A 20,797-nucleotide genomic window follows, 5' to 3' on the forward strand; every position below is an offset into this window, starting at 1 on the left:
TCATGTGTCGCAAGCCATCTTTGTTTTGATGACGTCATCTTAAAGGCAATTGAAGCTCAACCATTCTGATTGGCTGGCGTCATTGCCTTTAAATGACGTCATCATTTTTTTATTTTTTTTCTCACAAATCACATGTTTTTCACGGCCCAATCAGGGCCGTGAGAAACATTTGACCAAAATGTGACGTCATAGGCCTATAAAAGGCTATGTCGTCTTATTTTTAAGCCAGACGCCATCGAGGAAGGACCTCCTACCGAAGAAAAAAGGCCAGGGCGTGGCCGAAGAAGAGAAGAAGACCCCGGAATAAGATACAAGAAAGAAGAATACAGATGAAGATAGATTACAAATAGAAGATCCCTGGATTGTTATGGTTTATTATTTTATGTTTATTATTTTATAGTTTATTATTTTATGGGTTCCTGTGCGTGGATTGGTTTGAGAGTAAGGTGTTCAATGGGAGTCGGTGAGTTGGTCAAGTAATGGCAAGTGAACAAAAGAAATGGTTTATTTTTGACTTGTACATGTTTTTTTTTTTTTTTTCACGTCATATATTTTTTTTTTAAAGATCATTTCTTGCCACTGTATGTATGTATGTATGTCTAGATCGATATATACATACAGGGTAAGAAATGATTTGGTAGGAAATGCTTGTTTTGCTGTCTTTAAAATGTTTTTGGCTATGCTGCTATGCATAAATGTGTGTGTAACGTATTTTGGAATTAGATAGATGTAATTTTTGGTGTTGTATGCTGTACTTTAGGTCATGGTGAGGCTTTCTTTTGTATATTGTATTCTTTTTGGTGCTTATATTTTGTCTGATGGTAACTTGTTTTAACGATTGAAATATTTAATTGTGTAATTGTTATGGATGGTATTTTAATTGTTTTGGGATTTGATTAATGAATGCTAATTCATTTATGTTGACTTGCTTGGTTTAAATAGTATACTTGTTTGGATTTAATGGTATTTTGTTTGGAATATTTTATTGTTAACATTGATTGGCAGAGTGTACATGGTGCATAGATTTTATGCATTATGTATACAATGTAAATTCAATGTTTTGATTGGCATTTGATGCTTTTGATTGGAAGATGAGATTTGATTTTTTTAGGAAATAGGATTTTATTTTACTGTGGCTGATATGGAGAAGTGGTATTGTTATTAGAGCATGTTTTTGATAACCCTTAAACATTTCTTTGTATATTGGTTCATCATGTGTGTATATATATATATATATATATATAGTTGCATGATGAAGCCACTGTACAAATGAATGTGTGAAGGGTGGGTATAGGGCCAAGGTGGCTTAACCCCTTAATTACCTTTGCGGTTATTATCCGATAAGGTGATTAAGGGGTTAATTGATATCAGAATGTAATTGCAATGTATTGGCTATGTATTTTGTTGGCAATGGAGGACACAGATTTTGCTGTCGAGGGGGCTTCTTATTGATGAGGTCAGTAGAACTTTATTTATTTTATTATGCTAGTTAATGTGTTTAATAATGGGCAAATAATATTTTATCCCTATCTGGATAATAGTTATTTTGTACATTATTGTACTGTATGTGTTGGGGTGGGGGGGGGATTGATGTATTTAATGTATAGGACAGGTTTATTTTTTTTACATACAGGGTTGGTTCCTTTTGGTATGCGGGGGACCTATGGAGACCATCTGCGGTCTCCTCAGGCTTCTCATGGGTAAACGGCTGCCGGGTCCACGGGGACACCTGCGGGGAAGAACCGGTGGCCACACATCTGTGGTTCCCAGACCCCCGTGGGAACCACCCGAGGCCCCTCAGGCACCTGTGGGTCTGACCCGGGGCCCCCCAGACAGCCGTGGGCCTACCCGTGGGGATCCCATTGTGGCCCACAGTGACCCACGGAGACCACTTGGTGAACCATGGCGCCTGGCAGGGACCACCCATAGGCCTCCAGACCGTGTTTGAAACATGGTGCTGGGCTACTGTGAGGTCTGTGAGGTGACCCGTCAGGCCCACCGGGGACTCCCGTGGGCCTGGGGTATTAACCCTGTATGTAAAATAATGAATCATGTATTTATGGGTGGGCACAGGGGGTGGGTTATGTATAGAATAAATATAATGATGTTTATTGTGGGGCTGTTTATTGTTTTTCTTGTGGGTACTGGGGGTGGGGGAAGGGAGTATTGGCCCCAAGGGTATGTGAGTAGGCCTCCCGCCTGTGTTAGTGGGTGGGGGTGGTTAGGCCTCACGGGATGGGTAGTGGGGGAGGGTATTTAGGCCTCCCGAGTGGTGGGTGAGGGTGGGTTAACCCCTTAATGACTGTAGCAGTTAATGACCGCTAAGGTGATTAAGGGGTTAGGGGCTATTTTTATTCTTGTGTATGGTTTGCAGCACCGGAGGGACATGGGCAGGATGAAGATGAGGATGGAGACGGCCTTCATCGTGGGTGCCTGTAAAAGGTAAGTGTAATAGGTATTTACTGTATTTATTGTAATTTATATGTATTTAAAATGGGCAAATGCATTATTATCCATATGTAGATAATAGTAATTTTGCCCATTACTGTATTGTATGTGTTAGGGGGTGTATTTAGTTATAAATATTGTTTATTATTTTTGGAGGCGCAACATTGGGTACCCCGGGACTTCCGCGGGGACCCCGGGACGGCCGCGGGGACCCCCGCACTCCCACGGGGACCCCCACTTGGTGAACCAGGGACCCCCAGATCCCCACGGGGTCATCTGGGGACACCCACGCGACCCCCAGGCCTCCCTCGGGGACCCCCGCGGGGTCAGCCGGGGACACCCACCGGCCTGTTGTATGGGTTTTGCGCATGCAAAAATGTAAACAAACAAATTTTTCTAAGTCCAGCTTTTTTTGCGGCTACCTTGAGCTGACGTGTTTTGTTGAACGCAACTTTCGCGTACGTTAAGGTTGCGTTGCTTAGTGCATCCCGCTTAAGGGCAGAATTTCACGCAAACAGGGAAATGAACGAGCAAAGTTGTACTTAGAAAAATTTCCAGAAAAAAGTCACTTTTAGAACGTGTGGCTTAGTGAATCGTGTTCAGCGCAACATCACGTTCTAAGAGCACTTTGCGTTCTAAAAACGACTTATCGGAGCTTAGTGCATGACCCCCAGTGTCTTTACTCACTGAGGTACTCCTTCAAACTAAAAAAAAAAAGATTTAAGATTTCAGATAGAAGTGAGTGAGGTTATGAGGGAGGAGCAGAGCAGAAGATCATTCAAAGAGGGCATGTTGGAGAGTATTTTGAGATGAGTTCAATCAATTAGGGTGCACAGCCCTGTGGGACCCCAATAGAAAGTGAGGCACTCCCACAACAGGACAGTCAGTCACAGAAGACACAGGACAGAGACAGACAGAGACTCACAGGAGACAAATGGCATAGACAATCACAGGAGACACAGGAGGGAGGCAGACAAAGAGTCACAGGAGACACGGGGCAAAGAGTCACAGATGACACAGGGCAAAGACAGTCACAGAAGACACGAAGCAGAGACAGTCAAAGAAAACACCCAACATGACAGTATCATGAACTTCAAATGATGAGAATAAGATGGTACAGTAGGTGGGGGGTATAACTTTAAATGTGCATCTACAAGACAGCATGATACCTACTCCTTCACCATATCTGTTGCCTGACTTGTGGTTATGGCAAAAGGAAAGGCCTCTATATTATAGAGTAGCAGGAAAGGCAATGTCAGTGGTGAGTCATGTCTCCTAGATGGTTAAGGTGGTTGGAGAGGTTATCATGTACTGCAGGAGATGTGGATGAGTTGGAGAGGTTGGTAATGTATGGAGGGGAGGATTTAGGAGGTTGGAGGGGGTGGTGGTGTAGAAAGTGGAGGATTTAGGAGGTTTACGATGAGAGAATGGTTATGTGAGTAGGGCCAGGATTCGGGGAGATGTTCCCACCGAGCAGTAGATGAAGTACGGGACGGAGGAATGTGTAAGATGGATCTCCCTTACCGAGATCTATAGAACTCTATTAAGTGACTTCATGCAACGTTAACCTAACTCAATGTCATGTTAAGCATTACAGCATATCTTCAAAGGCTAATAACATAAAGTTAAATCATGTTTTCTCATTGAGTTAATTATAATGGCCATTAGTACTAATGAGATGCAACATAAGTATTCCCGCTAACATTGCCTATCCACTGAAGCCTGTCAAGGTTAACACAGGGACTTGACATTATGTTAGTTGTCATACCAAAACTTGACGTTACTGACGTTCAGACCCTAAAAAAGGGAATGGTGGAGGACGACTACTCTACTACGTATATAACACACCTAAGATGCTGTGAAAATATGCTACATTTAATGAATTTGACTATACTTTGCATTTTCAAATTAGAATAGTTTTGTAGATAAAGCACTGGTGAATTTCATAGAAGAAAAACTCATAGAGAAAAATAGTATGGGCTCAACGTTAAATGTTGATCACACGCAGAGTCATGTTCATTGAGATAATAACAAGTTGATAAGGAATATGTGTAAAAATATATATTGTACAATACAACCTACATGTACTGTATTTTTCAGATAACTAGTGCAAGAGGCAATAAACCATTTAATGGATACATCAGGGGACATTGGCTGCTTAGAAGGTTAAGTGCAGCCATGTGATGAAAGAAAACGTGTGAATAATTTGTAATCTTTGATTTAATTTGAAGGTCATATTGTCTCAACCAGGAAATGTGGCATCATAATTGGAAATTGAACCAGGAAGATTGAAATAATCTTAGATTACAAGGCATCAGCTAATCATCAATTCCAACGCAGACACCAGACAGAGAAATAGGTAATTGACCAATTTGCATGGAGGGTATGTAGCAATCACATATTAGAAGTTAGGGCATATCCTTTTCATTATAAATGGTCATTTTCAATCTTCCATTACATCGTTATTACAATATTATTAAGAAGAGTATATTTAGAAGTATTCCAAATTGCAGATATATATTCAGTTTGCTACTTGGGTGATAAATTTAAATTCCCTGAATAAAGTACCATTAAACAGTCTGGTACTACTTGTACCAAATGAAATGAAAGGACCTTTATTAATGCAATTAACATGCAATATTTCTTTTTCGAGATTGGATTCACGAACTTTGATGCACTTTAGCTGCAACTAACACAGTGAAGGCCGTTCCCTCAATTTTGAAAATGCTAAATCTGCGAAGGACTTAAAAATGTGACCACATATATGATCAATATTATATTTGCTTCTGTCTGTTAGAACATCGGCATATATTATGAGGCAAAAAGTTCTTATGCACTGAAGTGGGAGAAAAAGAATGTTGACTATTTTCTAACATGTTTAAATGCACTTCCTTGCACACAACAAATTATCTCCCTGTGGAGATAAGCACTGCTGTATTGTAAATTAATTAGCATTTTTCTTTTATCCTTCACAGCATTTGTTGTTCGCTTCTGTTCTGGAATGACTTGCATCCTGAAACAACTGCTGTTTACACACTTTTAATGAAGTTCTATTGGGGGTATTTTTCTTACAACGTGCTGTCACTTACATAAAAGCACGTAAAAAGGAAAGGATATACGCATTATCCAACACACAAGAAACCAAATGGTGGCATATAACTGACTCAGCCTGTCCTGATTTTGAGCACTTGTTCGTTAATGAACACAACTGAATTAAATCAAGTTAAAATATGAGCTGCAAATACAGTGCTTGCCTTTATCTGATAATCTGGAAATGTTTTATCATTGTTTCCAAAGTAACAAGAAAAACAGAAAAGTCAATAATGATCATTTTTTCCTGATGCTACCAATTGCAGCGCTCTCTAGCAGTAGTAAGGCGAAGGCTGACAACAGGGGGGTAGAGCTAGGAGAACTGTCCCGGGCCCGGCAGGTGTGGGGGGGCTTGGCCGGTCCGGGAAGTTGGGCCCGACATCCGCGCCTGGCTGCCCAGCCTATGTTGGCTGCTGGGCCCCTGGTCTCCCCCCCTGCAGTGGGCCTCTCTCCCCTGCTGCGGTCTGGCTTTTACTGAAGCATCACCCCCGTGTGCCGGAAGTTGGGCCCACCCAGAAATCGGGCCCAACTTCTGCATCCACCTGGCGCTGCTATGTGTAAGGGGGTCATCATGTGTTTTTGGGGTGAGGACTCATTATGTGTATTGGGGAGGGTCATTATGTGTATTGGGAAGGGGGTCATTATGTGTACTGGGGCGAGGGTGGAGTTATTGAGTGTGTTGAGGGAGGGGGGTTAATAAGTGCATTGGAGAGGAGGGGAAAGGTGGAAGTGGGGAAGAAAGAGAGGTGGAAGAAAGAGAGAGAATTGGGGGAAAGAGAAGTGGGGGTAGAGAGTGACAGGTGGGGTAGAGAGTGACAGGTGGGGAGAGAGAAAGGTGAGGGGGAGAGAGAGGTGTGGGAGAGGTAGGGTAGAGAGAAATAGATAGCTGGGGGAGAGAGAGGTGGGGGAGAGAGTGTAAAAGATAGGTGGGGAGAGAGAGAGATGGGGAGAGTGAGAAAGGTGGGAGAGAGAGAGAGAAAGGTGAGGGAGAGACAGAGGTGGGGGAGAGAGAGGTGGGGGATAGAGAGAGAAAGGTGGGAGAGAGTGAGATGGGGGAGAGAGAGGTGGGGGAGAGAGAGGTGGGGAAGACAGAGTGAAAGATAGATAGGGGAGAGAGGTGGGGGAGAGAGATGTTGGGGACAGAGAGAAAGAAAAGTGGGGTGTAAAGAGAGAAAGACAGGAGGGGGAGAGAAAGGAGGGGGAGAGAGGAGGAGGAGGAGAGAGGAGAGGGATAGAGAGGAAGGGGGATAGAGAGGAGAGGGGAAGAGAGGTGGGGGAGAAAAAGAAGTAAGGGGAGAGAGAGAGGTGGGGGAGAGAGCAAGAGAAAGTTGTAGAGGCGAGAGATAGGTAGGGGATAAGGGAGGTGAGGGAGAGGATGTGAGGGGGGTATAAGAAATGGAGGGCGAGAGGTGGAGGTGCAAGAAAGAGAGAGAAGTGGAGGGGAGACAGGTGTGGGGAGAGAGGTGGAGAACAGAGAGATAGGCAGAGGAGAAAGAGAGCGAGAGGTGGGGGAGATAGAGAGAAGTTGGGGAGAGAGAGAAGTGGGGCGAAAGAAAAATGTGAGAGATAGAGAAAGGTGGGGGATAGAGAGAGAGATAAGTGGGTTGAGAGAGAGAGTTGGGGGGGAGAGAGAAAGATAGGTGGGGAGAGAGGTGGTGGGGGAGAGAGGTGGTGGGGGAGAGAGGTTGGGGAGAAAGATAGGCATGGGGAGAGAGAGAGGAGGGGGGAGTGAGGAGGGGGAGAGAGAGAGGAGGGGGGAGAAAGAGGAGGGGGGAGAAAGAGGAGGAGGTGGAGATAGAGGAAGGGGGAGAAAGAGAGTTGGGGAGAGAGAGGTGGGGGAGAGAGAAAGATAGGCAGAGAGAGATGGGGAGAGAAAGCGAGAGAGGTGAGGGAGAGAGAGGAGGGGGGAGAGAGGAGAGTGGAGAAAGAGGAGGGGGAGAAAGAGAGGTGGGGAGAGAGAGGTGGGGGAGAGAGAAAGATAGGCAGAGAGAGATGGGGAGAGAAAGAGAGAGAGGTGAGGTAGAGAGAGGTGGGTGGGAGAGAGAAAGATAGGTGGGAGAGAGAGGTGGCGGGGAGAGACAGGGGGGGAGAAAGATGAGGGGGAGAAAGATAGGTGGGGGAGAGAGGTGGGGGAAAGAGAGGTGTAGGGGTCATAGATAGGTGGGGCGTGGGCGAGAGAGATAGGTGGGGGAGGGAAAGAGGGAGGTGGGGGTGTAAGAGAGAAGAGGGAGAGGGGAAATGTGAGGGGAGAGGTGTGGGTAGGGGAGAGGGAGGGGTGAGGTGGCGGTGTGAGACATAGAGGGGGTATCGCAAAGCCGGTGACAAGAGGAGGGGGAGGCAGTGGAAACTAGTCCTGGGCTCCAGGAAAGCTGTCCGCAGCCCTGAAAATTCACATTCTGTATCAAAATGGAACCACCACAATTGTGTGTTTACATATAAAAGAAACATAAATATGCATAGAAGTAAACTAGCGTTGTCCAGATACCTCCAACAAAAAAATCTTTACCAATATTTTAAATATTTATATGACCATATTTTCTAAGTGGTGTAGATCTTTAAGTGATATTTTCTTTGACAGACAATATTTTAAAGTTAATGTTAACCGGTTTGATATTTCAAATATTTTTCTGTATGTACTGAACAGGAACTTACCAAATTAAACATGCACCACAACAATCTGTGCTTTAATGTTTTTAATGGTACTAAAAACTGGGTTTCTCTCTTTTGGCCAAGATCAGTGCAGAGCTGTTACAGATGTCCTATCTTGCATAAGAGTTATGTATAAATGTGGCAGTATGGCATGAGTTAAGACCTCACAAATGTCTTTCTTAGTACATTTGAAGACTAGACAGTCTAAATTATAGCTGAAGAAGAGTACTGTTAGGGTTTATAAGCTAAACCGACTGTGTAAAGATCAATTACGTTTTCAGAAATGATTCTTTATGAAATGTATGACATAAAAATGTTGATATCAAATGTTCTTACCTTAATGTAGGTATCAGAGATATTCTTGTGATAGATTGAATAGTACTGTATAATTCCATTTGGTTTAGTAGGGGGGCTCCAGAAAACCATGATTGAATTAGAAGTGATATTGTTATATGACACATTCTTTGGTGGATCACTTGGTGCTAGAAAAACACAACACAAGCCATGAAGCCTCATATCAGCTACTTTGCAGTTATGAATAAAGGACATACAGTGTACATGTTGAAAACGTTGTAACTAAGATACCACATGCTTATAACTAATGTAGTACACCACGGCCATATTTACTAAATCGTTTTCTGTCGTAGAGCAACTCCGGAGCTGTAAGTCACCTTACAGCCCATTCAAGTCAATTGGACGAAGGCTGTTTAGTAAACATGTACAAGATTGGAAGGATTGTAACTGGGCGCTCTTCTGTGGAAATGAAGTGTATAACGCGTGAGTTATAACGTGCTTAATAAAAAAAATAAGTGATAGTGACTTGAACAAATATTTACACACAGTGATAATATAAGTAATTGTGCAGAAAATAAATTACACAGTGAATAAATCACCATAAGTGTGAACAAAGTGTGAAAATAATGTAAAGCAGCTCAGAAAATCCCTTTTAGGATCGTTCCTTGGTCCATAACGATGCAATTTCTTCCAAATAAGGGGAGCACAGGTGTTCACGTTGAACATGAACACCTGTGCGCCCCTTATTTGGAAGAAATTAGTAAACATGTGCCTACATCTCCTCTGTGGTGTTACATAAATTCCTTAGTTTAGAAGAATTTAAACTTACCTCCCTCCAATGTTCTGAATTTAAGAATAGGACTTTGCACTCTTCCATCCCCAAATCGGGTACTTGTTGTGACATATGCATTATATTCATTGTTGTTTTCCAAGTCCTTAAATTCTACTGACGTTTCTTCACTCTTGATAGTTTTATTTGACGCCGTATTCCTAAAAAGAAAAAATACTGCATTAAAATGAATGCTGATACCACAGTTTGTGTTTCTTCTCCCTAAATCAGCATAAATTAATTTGTAATATAACTACACACTTCCAAATCCGTAAAGCTTTGTCATTGTAATAAACAGGGTCCATCACGCATTATGAATACGCTCAACTGTAATGTATTTTAACCAAACTTGAGCACCAATTACTGCAGAGTGGCAAATTCATCACAGTAAACCAGTCAACTGGCTTAGAAAATAACTGCACAACTAAAATACAATGTAAGCATTCACGGAAAACATGCAGAATCAAACACAGAGATGCAGTTACTATGTAGGTAGTGGAAGTGAAGTTGTATTCATTGTACATCTCCTGTGCTTGTGGAGTGCAGTAATTCATTTCTGTCACATACTGTATTGCAATATGGATACAATTTCAGGCACCTCTGTGTTTTCTTTTGACCTAGCTCTTAGAAGGGCTCATAGCAGTGGTTCTCAAATCTCTCCTCAGGTCCCTTCGCCATACCAGGTTTCTGAGGCAACAACCCAAACTTCTAGTCGTGACAATTAGACGAATTCACCTGTGTGCAAGTACAGTGATAATTCCTAGCACCTGATTTGACCAATGTTCTCTGAAGAGAGGTTTGAGATTCAATGACTTAGGTGTAATTCTAAATCTGTCAGAGCAGATGTTTTTGGCCTGAAAATCCTCATAGACTTCAATGGGGATTTTTGGCCAAAAATGACCCGAGCAGCCGCTTCAGGAGACATACAGTACAATAAGTTCCTTAGAGTTTTCTAAAGTACTTTGATCGCAACTAGTGATGGGGTTGAAAAACAATGGCAATCAAACTGCGCTATAAGAAATTGTGGCTTACATACTCAAAATGATGTCAAAAAAGACTTGATAGCAATGAAAAACATATTTTTTCAATTTCTGTATTATTACAATACACAGGTATGATTTTAGTGTTTATACTGTATGTTTAAATAATAATTTCACATTCTGACATGTCAACTTTAAAAAAATCTTTTCTAAGATCTTACCAGATATAAACTGTGTAAAAGAGGATTATCCCATTTGGCTCAAGAGGTGGCTTCCATGACAACTTCACAATTATACCGGATAACTGTTTTACAGAGAGAGAGCGTGGAGGAGAAGACGGAGCTGTCAAAAATGCAACAGAAAGTACCCTTATGAGTGATATGATCCGAAACGTATAACTAAAACAACATTTTCCCTTGAGATTAATATTATCTTTCCTAAAAAAAAAAAATATCCCAGAACAGGTATTTCAACTCTATCAATTCCAATCAGGCTGCTTTACTTTTTCGGCCAAAAAACTGAAGGACAATTTTGCATGGTGGTATTAACACATCTGTTTCTGTGATTCAATGGAAAAAAAACGATTCCATGAGAAAACAGACCAGTAGGCATAACACAGCGATTTGCTTAGTGTTTTGTCCAAATACTGTGCTGTAATATTTTTTTCTTCCAATAAAAGCGAGATCTGTTTTATAGGTGTGAATGCATGTAAAAATAAAGTAATTTGCAACACTACCCCATTGGGGAAAGAGAGCTGGAAATAATTATTACAGGCTACAAGAGGTGGGAAAATTCCTGCTGGGCATAACATTGAGAGATCATAAAAATATGGGATTCCACGAGGGCTTAAATCATTCCACACTACCCAATGCTGACGCCACAATTTATTAAAACAGAAAACCTTACATATGTGAAATACATTAACTATTATAGAGTCTTACGAAATATTGCAGCACAGTTGTATACAAACAGGGTAGGAGACAAAGCCGCTAGGTAAACAGTTTTTGTGCCCTATACTTTCCCAATGAAAGTTACCAATCTAAAAAAAAAAGCTGTCATAAATAAGACTTAAACATTTTCACAATTTAAAAAAAAATCTAATTTAATATTTCAGTAGATTTAAAACACTATTTATGCACTTATATGTGCAATCTGTATGTTGACATGTGCGATATTAACTCTGTCTTAAAAGAGTTTGATGTATCTGAGCCTTAGAGGGATATGTATCAAGTATCGCGTGAATTGTGTCATTTTAACAATGAGTGATACTGCTTCAATGTATTAAAGGAGCACTCCAGGCATCACATTGTTTTTTTTTAATACAGTAGGTTTGAATCAGGGTGTCCCCGGAGCTGAAATTAACACGGTTCAGATTTGAGGGCCTACGATTCAATCCTAATTTGTTTTTTAAATGCACGGGAAAAAAAAGTGTCGCCAGGAGTGCCTCTTTAAGGTGCTTTGCTCAATCTTTCCCCCCTATTTGCTCCACTTGCATTATGAGTATTTTGGAGAGTGTTTATAGGAGGAGTTAAAGGAGTCAGGGCAATATTATAATGAGATATATTACAAGTTGCACCTATAACTGGTGCAGTTTTCCTCTCTCTTTGTGCCAAATAAATGTGCCAGCGATCAGAACCAAAATGTAAGAAGTAAGATTTGAAAGATTAATACATAAGATGTTGCTTTTCGCAAATGGACGCAGATGCAAATATTTGCTCTGTGTTTTGGAACAAAATTTGCAATTTTTATACATATCCCTATAAATGTAGCATAGTGATACTTGTCAATTGGGATTTCCATGCGATACCCCTTGATTGGCAGTATTCGACCTCACAGAATAAGGGTCATTGCCTTCAAAGGAAGTTTCTGAGCAATGGGGCCCTGATTGGCACTATCTCAATGTAATGAATAACCAATGATGTTCCTGCTTATCTCTTGTGCTCTACCAAGACTGTCCCCACTCTGTATATGGTGTGTCTACTGCACTCTCACTCATGGAACCTTTCTGAATACAATACATGGTTAATACCATATCACATAGGAATGCATCACCGGGATTCATCAGGCTGCAATGCAGGATATCGCACCCGATCCAGCGTTACTTGCCATTCAAGTCAATGTCAGTTAATGTCAGATTAGCGTGTGACACCCTGCATCAGTGCTTAATGAAAAGCTCATATGTATTAAGGAAAATGTGGTGCATTCTGAGTCACCAAAAAATGCACAATGAGAAAATAAAACACTGAACAAGAAAATAGGATATTTTTTTCATTTGATACATATAGTACAAATGTTTTGCCCCAGATTTGCACCATTTCTACCTTACCTAATTATTATTGCATTTGACCAGTAACCCATATACAGTAGGGGTTGTTAAAGATTTATTAGAGATATTTTAGTAACAAAATGTATTTTATGTTTGTATTGGAAAAGATGGATCCTTTTTTCCTGCCTTACAAACAATGCCTAGCAAATCACAAATCGCAAATCGCGTTTTCAGTGGTGAAGCGACAGACCAGTAGAGGGAGGCATCAGGTACAGTTGACAGAGAGTGTGGTCCAGACCCTCATCATCTACTCCAGCAGAGGCTTATCCGGATCTCCCCATCCCTGCTCTCACCATTTATTTTTTTTAACAATCTTATCTTTATTGGAGAATTGCAGCGTGGTTACAGAAAGAAATAACATTGTAGAATTGGCAATGAAGTCATAGGCACATGACTGCAGGTGTTACAGATTAATCCAATAAACCATTTTCTGTTTTCCTTTTTGAAGGTAGGTTGAAGAGAAGACAGAGGAAGGGGGATATGTGGGAACGACACAGAAAAGATGGGTGGGGATGGGAGGGAGGGGGGAACTGATGGAAGAAGATAGTTTTGGGGGACACCAATCCCGCTCACCCTGGGGGGGGGGGTCAGTTTTGGGCTAGGACCTGTAGGAAGGGGCTCCAGCGCCAGGCCATGGTTCCCATGTGTTGTAGAATTGGGGCATCTTTTGTTTTAACATGGTTGTGAGCCTTTCCATGCTCATAACTGTGTTTATTCTGCTAATGACTGTTCTTTTGGAAGGTGCTTTTACTTGTTTCCAAGCCGCTGCAACTGAGCACCTAGCGGCTGTCAGGTTAGCGGAGATGAGCCTGGAAAGTGGGGCGGGTAGGTCTTCTAGTGGTTTTCCCAACACATAGGTCAGAGGGTCCAAAGGGACCTCTGGTCCTAGGGTCTCATAAAGGAGTCTTTGAACTCTGGTCCAGAACCTCTGGATCTCCGGACATGACCACCAAATGTGGGCCATGTCTCCCTTTTGACCACATCCCCTCCAGCACAAGTCTGTAGTGCCGGGGAAGATCTGGCTCAGTCTGCTCGGGGTCAGGTACCACTGGAATAGGATTTTATAGATATTTTCTTTTGTTATGGTACAGATCGAGGTTTTGGTAGCGGATTCCCAGATATCCTCCCAGTCCTCAGTGTCCATTTGTAGGTTAAGGTCAGCGTTCCATTTTTGCATGTAGGAGTGGGATGGGGGGGGGGACAACTCCAATGCTCTGTAAATCTCGGAAATCAATCCTCTCTGGTATTCGATTTTGAGGCAGAGAGACTAAAATTTGGTCAGGGGGGGGGGAATTTAGAGTTTTGGGATAGAGCTCGAAGGAAATGCCTAATTTGTAAAAAATTTAATAGGTGGAGGCCGGGAGAGGGGTACTTAGCTTGGAGCTCCTGGAGCTGTCACCATTTTTAACACATTGTAAGTCTTTTATTTTGTATATACACATTGTTGTGTTATTATGGAGTCCTTTTTGAGGACTTTTTTCAATACATATATTATACCATACTAGTTCTCAGTGCGCTTTCTGTCTTCCTGTCTTTGATCTATTGGTTCAATTATATTTTTCAAGATACTTACACGTGCACAAATATTCATAAAATATGTATTTAAAAAAACAGACACTGAGTCCCATGGTAGAATTATTACACTAATATGTTTATTGCATAATACTTTTCCTCTTACCGTCTTCTTCCGTAAAAATGCTCTGAGTCGCACTGTGTTTACCCTCCCCTTTCACAGTACTGGCAGACATTTCCAGGACGTAATTGGTATATTTCTTTAAGCCTGTACATAGTAATGTAAAAACATACATTTCAACCTTTTCCAAAAATATAAGTGGTAAGAGGAAATAAAATGAATATATCTTCATAATTCATGAACAGTACCTTTTAATTGTGTTTCATTAACAATTATGACATATTTATATACATATAATTTAACAAGACACACTACATTCATTGAATATAAAAAATATCAATAACGACATAAAAAAGTATTTTGCTAATGATTTTAGGCAAGTAAATACATTTTTTTACGCAATGCATACTTTCATTTTATTTTGAAAACACAAGTCTTTATACCTTGCCCCCATTTATTTCTATAACTTTTCATTAATATTTTCCATTACGACAAGTCTATTACTTTCTACTCTACTTTTGGATCTGGCTTCTGTTTCACAGTACTCTTTATAAAGAATTCATACTTCTTTTCATTGACCATCCATTTTATGCATACATTTTTTTGGTTTGTCATAGAAAAAAACAAAAAGAGAAAACAGCGCAAAATCTCATAGTGTAGAATATAAAAAATTATATTGATATATTCAGCGGGTAAGTATAGCACGTACATCAATAAAAACATATATTAGCATGACATGTTTGGGACATGTTACCACATCAGCAACCGTAACAACATCCGATCACGTTGATTCAGCCCAGACAAGGAGGTCAGATCCCTTCCCTCTCTGGTAGCAGTCTCTACTTCATCAGGGAAGTATTTTTATATACGAAACGCGTAGGAAGGAAGAGGACACGTTCCAGCTTATACTCAATACTTTTGAGGATCTCATTTTGATCACAATCATTGACTTTAATTGTGGACATTGTACATCGGCAAATAACTTGTAAAAGACGCGACGGAAGTGACGGAGCTTTGGTGACATCATCGGTGAGTCCGCGGAGACCCGACATCCGGAAGCAGTAAGGAGTCCATGTCGCTTTACATCTACGGCAGCAGCATCCTCACTATGCAGTGAGATGTATACTTAACCGAGTGAAAGGACTTCAGAGACTGCTACCAGAAAGGGAAGGGATCTGACCTCCTTGTCTGGGCTGAATCAACGTGATCGGATGCAGTTACGGTTGCTGATGTGGTAACATGTCCCAAACATGTCATGCTAATATATGTTTTTATTGATGTACGTGCTATACTTACCCGCTGAATATATCAATATAATTTTTTATATACTACACTGAGGTTTTGCGCTGTTTTCTCTTTTTGTTTCTTGCACTAGTACTACGGTCTGTGGAGCCATTCCATGAGTACAGCAGCAGTAACCTCCATACAACTTTATGTTTTGTTAACAGGTTCTATATTTACTTGTTAAATAACACAGCACTCTAATTGAGATTGAACACTTTTAATCACATTAATTTGCACTGATTGGGAAATTGGTTTATATCCTATCACTTTAAGCACTTTATCACAGTATCCTGAGCGCAGATCACTTCTTTTATTTCTTTGTCATAGAAAGCAGTGTGTCCTATCCAGATGAACCATAAGGCCCCTTAAAACAAAGGGCTCTATGTATCAAAGGTAAAATGTTGGCACAAAGTTGTTATTTTGGCGCAACTCGTGCTCAAATATAGGCCGCGCCTATGTATTACTGTATTTGCCCGATTATAGGGCGACCCTTAATATAAGGCAACCCCCTAATTTCAGTAGTAGCTGGAAAGAAAAGAAAAAGTTTACACACACACATACATACACACACACACACACATACACACACACACATTGTATCTGTCTCTGTGTCTCTCTCTCTGTTTCTGTGTCTCTCTCTGTTTCTGTGTATATCTCTCTGTCTCTGTCTCTCTCTCTTGGTTAGAGCTTCCTGTCACAAGCAACATGGCTGCTTTAGGCCCCCAAGGTGGAGCTCCCTCTGTTTTACCCATATACATGCGACTGCTGACTGGCTCGCAAAGTGGGTGGGCCCAATTATAAGGTGAGTTTGTACTTTTCCACTTAACTTTATTTAAAAAAAAATGTCGGGCAAAACCGGTAACCTTAGTGGAGACATTTTTGGGTATGCTTACAATGCGATGAAGGATTTATTGTGCAAGTGGGAGGAGTTCGGGTGGAGTTACATTGGTAAATTGGTGCAGGTTTATGTATTAAAAAATGTGCAGCTTGCTTTACTTTTCTTGATGCTTTCTGCGTTGTTTTCTCCATCCCTTTAAAGGTGGCATAAGTATTTGTTTTAAGTGCAGATTACAGAACTATGCGCCAACAGTCTATAATTCTAAAACAGTAGAAATACACTATACAACATCTATATAAATATGTTGCGTTTCAGACAGAAGAAAAGGCACACAATGTTATGCAACTGTGTCAGCGCACACGTACATCTTTACACATGTAGCCCAAAATACAGTAGAGGCAACTCTTATTCTAACAAAAACCAGTGGCAATTCCCCAAAAGACCCAGGTACACCCAGGTACATTCTGAATACATGCCTTAAACTTTCCTTAAACTAGCCCCAGCATTTCTGCATTGATTAATGGCCCATCAGATTAACAGCGGGGTCCCTGGCAGTCCCATTCAAACTGAATTGGACTGCCAGGGATCCCTGCTGTGTTAATCCTATGGGTCGTTAGTCAATGCAGAAATACCTTAAACGTGCCTCAAACTAGCCCAGAACATACCCAGCACATACCCAGCACATACCCAGAATGTAACCCGGCTAGTTTACGGCAAATGTTAGAATAAACGTTGCCTCTACTGTATCTAAAGTGGCTCCATTACACTTCCAGCTCACCACATCTCCAGAGAGAAAATATTAACTAAACCCAAAACATAGACTGCTGAAAGAACTACCATGTTGATTACTTTGGTACCTGAAATTGCTCCCCTTCAACCTATTGCAATAGGCAACACAAGAGGCCCACACTATAGTAAACCAAAAACTAGTAACAAACGGGAAATTCGTACACCTATTAAACATAAATAAGCTGCAGTAAACCCCAACAGCGTAGTAAATGACATTAAGAACCAGTAGGAGAAGCTTGCCCAAAATTAAATCTACACCAATGACCAACCCCAGAGTCCTTAAAACTGTAGTCTAATCCAGATAAGAAACAATAAAAACGTTAGTACAAACTGTACTTATGTGACCCTTTTCTTTATTGTTTTAAGAAACTCAAAAATATTTTCTTTCACTAAATATTTTTTGTTTGTGTTAGTAGTCATGTATTTACCTGAAACATTCTGCAAAAGATTTGTAGTATTTATGACTCGTTCTATGCTTCCACTCAAAGATTTTATGTATATGGTATAATACTTAATGATTCCATTTGGTGTGGCAGGTGGAGAAAAGGATAGCACTATTTCTGTAGATGAAATGTTTCTGTAGGTGATGCTTTCTGGTCCACTGTCAGGTACTGCAAGAAACAAAAGGAGATACTGTGGAAAACTACAAAAATTGTTCAGACACAGTTGGCCAACAGATTAATAAGTGTTTCACTAATAGTGCAAGTTCAGCCAATACTCCAAGTATTTATTTTCTGTATGGTTTGGTAGAACAATGTATCTTGAGTCTTGACGTGTTGGCTGTGAAGTTAAACTTTTGAATATATAATATATATATTTATTTTTTACACACTTTGATATATTATTGAGGTAAAACAATAGAGGAATTATGCAGACAATGGTTTACTTCCGTGTCTACATGGGAGAAGGAGCGGCTCATTGAGTTTGAAGCTGGGGACCCTAGTTCAATTCCCGGTGTCAGCTCCATGTGACCTTGGGCAAGTCACTTTATCTCCTTGTGCCTCAGGGACCAAAAACGGATCTGGGACCTGTGCCTACAAAATGTCTCTGTAAAGTGCTACATAAAACTAGCCGCGCTATACAAGAACATGTTATTATTTAACTTTTTTCTAGTTAATTCTGTGTAATTTGTGTTCTGATGCCTTGATATCCATAACATGTTTGGCATGTCTGCCATCTTTTATTGTACTACTGTACTGTATATCATCGTTGCACTTGTGGTATATGAAATGTTTCCCCTCATATTCGAGTATGTGTTTTCCATGTCATTCAAACTCTTTTTCATGTTATCAATTAATATTTCCAGTACAACATGTGCCACATGCAGATAAAGGGCCCTCCTTTACTTGCATACCTGCATTATATGCACATGCTCTAATAATATTTCATTGGTTTACATGATAACCACATCAGGATTTCTTGGAAATACTGGACAGTATGAGTAAAAGCAGAGGTTTGTAGAAAAGTAGCTTATAAGAAAGAAATTGTATGTACAAAATTACCATCTTCATCAGTTCTTACAAAGAGCGGATTACTTGTTTCAGTTCCACTTCCCACAGATGTACTTGCTCTAACAGTGACATAGTATTCACTATACTTTCTGAGACCATTAAGGGTTACAGAGCAGTTACTGCTATTGAAAAACTGAGAACTGCCTTCAGCTCCTAGGTAGGTGATTAAGTAGTACTTAATAATGCCATTGGGAGAAGAAGGTGGAGAGTAAAACAGCTGTATGGAAGTAGAGTTTAGATTTCTGTAGGACAGGTTATGAGGTGGATCATCAGGAACTGCAGAAAGAAAACAAATAGAACAGGAATTGACTAAGGCAGATGTCAATAACGTTCATGTAATTGTGAATTTCATGTTTTAACAAAATCAAAGAGAATTTATTTTAATCAACAGTATTTTTAAGTTTTAAAAATAATGTTTTTCGTTGTTTCCTATGTCTATGATAGTACTAAAAAAATAGAATTATGTTTCAATTCTTTTACAAAATAATTAAGTAAAAATATGTTGCAACTGAGATAAGATCTTAAAAATGCCCGTTGCTCATTATAAAGTAATGTAAAAATGTAATGACCAAATTGTATATAGAGTAGGAACTTGGTCCAAAAGGGCTTTCCAAAAATGAACATGTACTGTACTGTAAGAGTGCTAAAAAAATTAAGACCGGCTGGTACTCAGTGCAAAAATAGCTGGTGTTCTATGAGGTTGAATTCAGCAATAACAAAATATATCAAATATTATACATCTGTATTCAGAGACACAATTGGAAAAAGTGCCTTGATGCATAACACACTGAAATTAATGTAAACAAGTTGAGTCGTATGTGGTATCAACTTACCATCTTCCAAAGTGGTCACATATAGAACATCACTAGTTTGATTTCCATTCCCATATATGGTATGACCAGATATAACAATTTGATACTGAGAATATTTCTTAAGATCAGATAAAATAATTGATGAATAGTTACTGGTGCTTGTCAGAGAATGAGATGTATTCCAATAGCTAATTTTATAAAAAAGTATAACTCCGTTCGAAAAAACTGGCTGTTGCCAGGAAACCATCACACTCGTAGATGAAATGTTTCTGTAAGTTAAATCAAATGGTGGACTACTTGGAGCTGAAAACAATGGGAAAAGAATATACTTTAATACACATTCAACTGCAAAAGATTTTCATCTACAGAGAAGGTGATTCTACTATTTTCTCCGTGTTCATCATATTGTATGTATGTATGTATGTATGTATGTATGTATGTATGTATGTATGTATATATATATATATATATATATATATATACACACATATATATATATATATACACATATATATATATATACACACATATATATATATATATATATATATATATATATATATATATATATATATACACACATATATATATATATATATATATATATATATACACACATATATATATATACACATATATATATATATATATATATATATATATATATATATATATATATATATAGGTATCAGTACCGTGTTAGCCAAGCTTCAATAATCAAAAAATAAATAGATGATACCGTTCTGTGTCATTGTAACATCGCCGGAAGAAGAGATCAGTGTATCTCGAAAGCTCGCACAAATAAAAGCATTTCGTTAGCCACAGAACGGTATCATCTATTTATTTTTTGATTATATATATATATATATATATATATATATATATATATATACATGTAGTGGTATCAGTACCGTGTTAGCCGAGCTTCAATAATCAAAAAATAAATAGATGATACCGTTCTGTGGCTAACAAAATGCTTTTATTTGTGCGAGCTTTCGAGATACACTGATCTCTTCTTCCGGCGATGTTACAATGAATGAAGCAAGCAAAAGCTATACTATAAACAGTGTCTATTGGAATGTTATCTGTGCTGGTCCTTCCCCCGGTGTGGATGTGTTTTATGGCTGGAGGTGTCAAAAGGTTACTGAAAGCAAGTGATGAAAGAGTGTGTATGTGTATCAGTGTGAATAAAAATTAATGGAGAGCCCACAGTATATACAGTGCTTTACAAAAGGTGTGTGTGGAGTGGGAGTGGATATAAATGGTGTGGGTGGGTGTGGAAATGTGAGAGTTAGTAGCACAACTAAAAGTGTG

General features: G+C 39.7%; 1 protein-coding gene across 3 annotated transcripts in view; it reads right to left on the bottom strand.

Moving 5' to 3' along the window:
- PTPRQ (protein tyrosine phosphatase receptor type Q) overlaps positions 1-20,797 on the bottom strand; it is a 363,399-nt gene that overhangs the window by 176,786 nt on the left and 165,816 nt on the right. For 2 of the 3 annotated variants that reach the window (XM_075600515.1, XM_075600514.1), the window contains 7 exons: positions 19,505-19,786; positions 18,663-18,947; positions 17,589-17,771; positions 14,295-14,396; positions 10,512-10,632; positions 9,311-9,471; positions 8,524-8,669 (listed from right to left, as the gene is read on the bottom strand). In XM_075600515.1, coding sequence (XP_075456630.1) covers positions 8,524-8,669; positions 9,311-9,471; positions 10,512-10,632; positions 14,295-14,396; positions 17,589-17,771; positions 18,663-18,947; positions 19,505-19,786 — 1,280 coding nt within the window. The remainder of the gene's footprint in view (positions 1-8,523; positions 8,670-9,310; positions 9,472-10,511; positions 10,633-14,294; positions 14,397-17,588; positions 17,772-18,662; positions 18,948-19,504; positions 19,787-20,797) is intronic. The other variant, XM_075600513.1, reaches the window with a different exon arrangement.

This window comes from Ascaphus truei, chromosome 5 (assembly GCF_040206685.1).
Source record: "Ascaphus truei isolate aAscTru1 chromosome 5, aAscTru1.hap1, whole genome shotgun sequence".
NCBI lineage: Eukaryota > Metazoa > Chordata > Amphibia > Anura > Ascaphidae > Ascaphus > Ascaphus truei.